Here is a 7,241-nt window from a genome sequence, read left to right as displayed (position 1 = left end):
AGAAAATCGCACAAATAAACATTTTAGAATTTAGTTCCATATTGAAACAGCATTTGTTGTTGTCACTGAGTCGCTAGGTTGTTCCATTCACAGCCCTGTGTTGCTCGGGTCACGAAGCATGTAAAAATGGAAGGAACAGAGAAACAGAGAGATATGACAGAATGAGATGAGGAATCCTTCTAATGTTCATATTATCAACACGATAATCCGAAGGAAGCTTGCAATATTGATTCCCTTTTGATTAGATTCTTTTTAAATTTTGGCATACCATTTTACAATTGTTCTGATTTGTGGCTATCCCACGCTATCAACTTAATCTAACTTATTCCATAACTCCGCAGTTATTAATGGTCCCGTTTTGCGATTTCCACTGAGCAGAAACTATTTAATACTCGGGAAGACAATCACATAGTCAAGTGACCTACACTGCAGCCTATCGTTCATTAAAACATAAAACAACCAAACACATCAGTGTCACCACGTGCGCCCAAATGGGCAGCGTCTTTTGTCGCACTGTATTGCATCATATTACTCCAAAGTAAGAATATGTTTATAATGTTACAAACATCAACAATCAATCAGATACTTCGGTTTAACCTAATCATCCCTGAGCTTGTGCAAAGTTCAAAATTTCCGGCAGAGACTGCTGTTTTTGATTGGCTGCAACTCAAACCTACATGCAAATCAGCCAACGCCAGCGACAAGGCAGGAGATCAATACAGGTTTACGGGGCACAGAGAATGCATTCAGCCCGTGCACGCTCAGGGAAAACCACCGCTGAACAAAGCCTGAAGATTATACCTTCTGCACGTCCACTGGCACTTCTGCAAACAGCAGTGAGGCAATTAAGTTTGTGTTCTTTTTTTATGAACCCAGAATGAGCAACAAAGACGACATTACGAAGTGTCCCCCAGCCCCGATATCCAGCTTCACCATACAGTCCATCCTTGGGACCTCGTCGAAGGAAGAACGCACAGGTTGCAAAGACAATGCAAAAGTAAATGCCAGGAAGCGATGTTTGTCCGATTCCTCGGATGAAGAGTTAACCAAGGAAGGATACAAAGATCGAGACTGCTTCTGTTCCGACTCTGGCCCCGGAGAACCTTGTCGCAGACACCAGACTATCAGCTACACGTGTGTGAGTAAGTAAAGCAAAATGTTTTACATTTAACGTGCACTATTATCCTCTGGTCATTTTTTTTGTATATGGGTTTATATAGTTAATTTATTTGAGAAAATATTGCTTTCTCTACTATAATATTAAAATGGAAACGTTTATGCTTGTTTGTATTTAGTTTTAGATAGTGTCGTGGTGTAACTCATATATGTGGCTTACACGATAACGCCCACGCATATAACAGCATTTTAATGACTTATTATAAAATACCAAAATAATGATAACACTCGGTAGATCATCCGTACACGCTGGCACTTTAGGTTCATGTAGTCAGTGCAGGCGTATTAAATGCATATAAAGAGCAATAACCACAAATTTGTTGCGGATAGGAAGCGTTCACGCGATTGATTTTTGAAGCCTGCCATTTGGTATTTCATAAATCTATACAACAGTTTTGTAAAAAGAATTAAAGGATTTGATTGCAGCAGAGCAGACACGTTGTGACGGAACCCCCGGTCCCAGACTTAGACTGCAGCCTTGGTCCTGACATCGCTTACACCACATTGGTCTTGAGTTTTAATGTACTTACATGACTATTTATTTTCATCAACCGCAATTTCGTGAATTACTGCACAAATTAGGGAATGCGTTTCATTAAGAGTTTACTGTGTATAAACAGTGGAACGAACTAGCCGCTTATAGCCAATTATAATAGTTAGCGTTGCGCATACAGGTGAGACTTATGAAAGGTTGCATATTAATGTAGAACAATTTTCAATATGTTGGCCTACGGATGATAGTTTAGAGATGCAAACTGTTTCCTTGCCCCCACCCACCCCCGGTATTTTAAACGCGGTTCACATTGGTCTCCTATGTCACCCAATGCGATAATTTTAATTATATTTACTGGCAGTTTAAAGCAAAGATTTTAAAACTAACGTGCATTTTAGACAAGGAATAATAAACGAAATGAACGTTAACAACTGTATTGTCCCATTATTGTTGTCGTGTAGACCGCAAGAGTTTTATTTTCATGTATACGTCTAGTGGAAATATGAGTACTGCAAAGATCAGTGAAAAAATCTGAAGAAAACGTGTCTCGTTTTTTCCACATTTCAGATAATTCTAAAGGAGTTGGCACCGCGGGGCAGGAGAGCACGGAGAGGAGACAGCAGTACCTGTCGCAAGATGGTCAGATTTACAAGGAAGAAAAGGAGAAAAACTGCATGCAGACATCATCAGATAGACAGAGGGAGACGGACAGACAAGGGAATCCGGCCAAAAAGAAGACTCGTACGGTTTTCTCCCGGAGCCAGGTCTACCAGCTAGAATCCACGTTCGACATGAAACGTTACCTGAGCAGCTCGGAAAGAGCTTGCCTCGCCACCAGCCTCCAGCTCACAGAAACGCAGGTCAAAACCTGGTTCCAGAACCGCAGGAATAAATGGAAGCGACAGCTCTCAGCAGAACTCGAGGCGGCCAATATGGCCCACGCGTCAGCGCAGACTCTAGTCGGAATGCCTCTAGTCTTCAGAGACAACTCGCTTTTGAGGGTTCCCGTACCCAGATCAATTGCGTTCCCAGCTCCTTTGTACTATCCAGGCAGCAACATTGCAGCTCTTCCCTTCTACAATCTCTACAACAAAATTGAATACTGACATTTTCTGTCCACGTCTCTTTATAATTGTTTAACAATTAAAGTGTATATTTATATAATATCCGTATCTGTTTAAAATATATCTTTCTTATATGCAATCACTTGCATAATTATAAAGACATCGTGCTTCTCTATAAATTGTATTAAATATACAGTGTATATATGGATTAAGTTGTAGTTTCTTATTTGATAATTATTTATTTCCTATATATGAAGATGAGCGCGTTAAGCTAAAATGGTCACACCAGAATGGATAGTGCAAAATATAATAACACAAATAAAATGAAGCTGGATATTCATCATCGAAATATTGCAGAAATCACAACAAATCACAACTGGTCTGAATGTATTGTACGCAATTCATAATATTTCATTTTTTTGTCATAACGACAATCCCTCTTATGGCAAGGAATATTAACAGTCAGGAAGTGTCAGGGAAGGAATAATGTGCATGCTAGTGCTGCGCATGGCGTGCTTTCAAAACCGTTTTGCTATTTTATTTGCGGCACTCTGAAGAAGGGTCTCCACCCGAAACGTCACCCATTCCTTCTCTCCAGAGATGCTGCCTGCCCCGCTGAGTTAATCCAGCTTTTTTGTGTCTATCTTATTCGCGTAGTAAAGCTTGTTTGCACGGACACGCTTGTTTCAGGATATTTTTTTCTCCATGGGTAAATTAATAATTTGAAAAGGTGAAGCAGAAAATGTAACTAGCGTGTTTCATGCGACGTTGTCGAAACTTGATCAAGCACAATTATCGGAATATGAATATGAACCCTTAAGGTGAAATGGTCTGTACAATACATTCTTATAAATAGCAATTGAGAATATCTTAACTTGTTATGAGACCCCAAACAATTATCAACAAACTTAATTGAAAAGTTAACGCTATTGAAAACATTCAAAATATATTGCAAGATTTTAAATCTGGTGTTTTTAATGGGAGTAAAACATTTTGATTGACATTATCGTAGTATCACAATGAGCAAAGATTAATTCGGGGTACTTAATTAAACTATTAGGAAACGAATCTATAAAAACACATTTTGGCGTCACTTAATCTAGTTGCAAATAAGTTAAACACCCATTTCATTATTTACTTCAACCGAATGACATCGTAAATAATAGAAAAAAGGCAATGTCTGTATTTTGAAGTAACTATTTGAAGTGAACCAGTGGTAATAATCAAACTCATTGTATGATAACTAGCATATCTTTTGAAATAATTTCTCAGAAATATTTTACAATCATTCACGAGTGGTACTTTTTGATGCAGAAAATAATCAAGAGTGTGAAATAGCAAAAATACAGAATATTTCCGTGTTTTTACGGTCATATTTCAAGTTCACGCTACAACGGATATCATATCCACTTCTTGAACAATCAATCCTATCAACTATCGGTGAAACGATGAACACACACGGGCACATAAAAATTATTGAAAATTCACATGTTCTGCCTGCTGTTCATATAAATATATTTCACCAGCAATAGCCAAACTGGTACAACATTTATTGTCCAAACGCAATGTAAAATTGTTTAACCAACTACAGGAAACATGCAGGAGCTGTCCTGAAATGGACATTTGTACTTACAAAAACTATCAAAATTCGGATGTGGCATTATAATTTTAGTTTTGTTGCGCGTTTGTCTTCATCGTGAAATTCAATCTACAAGTTTTACCTTCACCCAATAGATAGTGTGAACTCCCACCTTGGTATTGCGTAATTGGATAGCAAGGTGCACCAAAAGTTAATTTATTTGAATTAACTATTGAGGTTCCCACTAGAATATGCTCATATTTTCAAAGTTTCACATGATCGGCGAAATTATTGCAGGTGAAGCAGAAAATGCTTTTAAAAATATGTCAAAGATCGCAAAACACAATACTATTTTAATTACACAAAACTATGCTTAATTATAATGGTGTTATGGTTTAATAATTATATTAAAAGGAAATTCGATAGCATTTAATTAAAAATAATCTTGAGGCGTGTGGGGTAGCAGCCAGGAAATGAGATTGACGGACGGAGAAGGAACTGCAGATACTGGAATCTTGAGCGAAAAACATAGTAAGTCGGCGTGTCTGGCAACATCTGTTGAGGGAATGGATAGGCGATGGTTCAGGTCGGGACCCTTCTTCAGACTGAAGTGTCCCGACCCGTGCAACCCTGTGCAGTAACGAGTATTATATATATATATCACAGGAGAGGTTTATTATATTTTCTCTTTGCGGATCATTACTCAATTAACTGAATGTCTGGGCATTTATGGATGACTAAAGTAAGTCATAAATATGATCATATAGGAGTAGCACTCCAGATGTAAAATATAGTAAGGATTTTTTTTACAAAACGCATCTCCCATTTAAATAAAAATGCACAAACAAACGAACTACTTGCAATATTTATAAAGTTCAGTGAATCATTTTCGAGAAGATTGTTGTGTGCAAAAATTACAGAAAACGACCCACACTTGCATTTATCACTGATTGCAAATAAAACCATAAATTGAAATAAAGAACATATATTGTAGACTAAATCAAGTTATGACCATTACATACTCATAAGTAATGTGAATGTATTAGTGAACTACGTTGAATATAATGCATAATTAAAATTGCACATCGTGCTTCATGTCCAGATAACAACTTTCTAAGGTAACCTTCATCCATAATGTGTGCATGTTACGTTTTAATTACTCTTCTACAATTGACACCGTCAATATACTCTATGCATTCACGCTACGCTGCTGCAATTTCATTAAAACCTTTCTGGTTTCCTCCGGAGGCGAAATCGAAATGATAGTGCTGTGATAGTGTCGCATCTTACGAGGTTATAACATCTGTATTAGTATTACAGATCTACAATTTTATAATTCTCCAAAGCTGCAAAACATTACACATTTCTATTCCTGTTCTAAACAGAAAACTGTAATGCATTTTACCTTACAAAAGTGTTTGAATGCAACCCTATCCTTCATTTTCAACTTCCCTTGTTCAAGTTGAAGTTGAGATTTTGCAGCTTTGAGGAATAAAAACCCTCTGTACAAACCAGATTATAGAGGAGATCTTTGGTACAAACTGCAGGGGTCACGTGACGTCACCGGTGAACCGACGCGGGGCAGCGACGTCGCGCGCCGGTTTCAAACTGGCCAATCAGGAGGAGAGCTAACGGGCGGGCGGCGGCGGCGGCGGGATCGGCTGCAGCGCGCGTGCGTGAGGATCGGATCGGCTGCAGCGCGCGTGCGTGAGGATCGGATCGGCGTTCGATTTCGTTCAGTTAGAATTTGAAAAGGGAGTTGGCGGAGAAGAGGAACGGCAAGGTAGGTGGAGGCGCCGAGTGAGCTCGCCGGCGGCCGGGGGAGGTGGTAGAGTGAGGTCGCCGGCGGCGGTGGTAGAGTGAGGTCGCCGGCGGCCGGGGGAGGTGGTAGAGTGAGGTCGCCGGCGGCCGGGGGAGGTGGTAGAGTGAGGTCGCCGGCGGCCGGGGGAGGTGGTAGAGTGAGGTCGATGAACGCCGAGTGAGGCCGGTGGCAGAATGAGGTCGCGGGCGCCTAGTGAGGCCGGCGTGGCCGCTTGGCAGCAGCAACAGCTGGAGCCGGGAGGAGGAGGAGGGGCGGGTGTGGGGTAGTTTCTCCAACTCCAGTCTTCTGTTCCTCCCCGCGACGCGTCGGAGCTGCAGGCCGGTGTAGGCCGCAGGAGTGAGGCAGGCCTTGTCCGTGGGGTCGGCTCCCCAAGTGGTGGCTTTTGGTGAAAGTGTGTGTGTCTCAAGCACATCGCGGCAGTAATGGGCCTTTGACGGGCGACCTCGCGGTGTAGGGTTCGGCGGGGATTTGAGCCCCGGTCAGAGTCAGAGGCGGTGGCGGTGGCGGCCGCCATTTTAATAGCCTACAGTTCTTGCAAGTTATTGCGCGCAATCGCCGTGCGCGCTGCTCCGTAAAGTCAACAAACAACATTTTTGGTCACGTTTCTGATTTTGTTTTTAGATACACCTTTTTTTGGTCAGTTCACTTATGGCTTTTAACCATGGCCAGCGGTTACAGCCAGTTAAGACGTATCTACTACATTCGGTGTTCCCGATTTGACCTCTTTTGTAGTTGCACGACCAATGGGTAGACTCGGTCTGTTGGCCTTCCTGGTCTTTGCTCCTGGTTACTAATCATTTTAACACCCATTCACATACTGACCTGTCTGTCCTGAGCCGTCTCCAGTGCTAGAGTGAAGCCACACGCAAACTGGTTGCACAGCAGCTTGTATTTTACATTGGATTCTCCTGATTTAGGTGATTGACCTAAAAACAACCCTCCCCTACAACCCCCCACCCCCCATCCATCTATATTCCTTCCTCTGGCTTTATACCTTAGCCCTCCTTTTGTTTTTCCATCTTTCTGCCTTTGCCCAACTATCAGTCTAAAAAAACCTACGTTCAGCTGTATCCAGTTATCATTTGCCAGGGTTTGTCCTGACATGTT

General features: G+C 41.3%; 2 protein-coding genes across 2 annotated transcripts in view; both read left to right on the top strand.

Moving 5' to 3' along the window:
• Positions 1-627: 627 nt before the first annotated feature.
• On the top strand, positions 628-2,941 carry hmx2 (H6 family homeobox 2). Its single transcript, XM_033033764.1, has 2 exons — positions 628-1,142; positions 2,237-2,941. The coding sequence occupies exons 1-2, from the start codon at positions 878-880 to the stop codon at positions 2,773-2,775; spliced, it is 804 nt and encodes a 267-aa protein (XP_032889655.1). The 5' UTR covers positions 628-877; the 3' UTR covers positions 2,776-2,941.
• Positions 2,942-5,926: 2,985 nt separating this feature from the next.
• Positions 5,927-7,241, top strand: part of bub3 (BUB3 mitotic checkpoint protein) — a 48,780-nt gene continuing 47,465 nt past the window's right edge. The window contains exon 1 of the mRNA XM_033033763.1: positions 5,927-6,095. The gene's annotated coding sequence lies outside the window, so the exon portion shown is untranslated. The remainder of the gene's footprint in view (positions 6,096-7,241) is intronic.

The sequence above is a fragment of the Amblyraja radiata genome, chromosome 15, assembly GCF_010909765.2.
Source record: "Amblyraja radiata isolate CabotCenter1 chromosome 15, sAmbRad1.1.pri, whole genome shotgun sequence".
NCBI lineage: Eukaryota > Metazoa > Chordata > Chondrichthyes > Rajiformes > Rajidae > Amblyraja > Amblyraja radiata.
The sequence above is the reverse complement of the archived record's forward strand: the minus strand, read 5'-3'. Positions and strand labels throughout refer to the sequence as shown.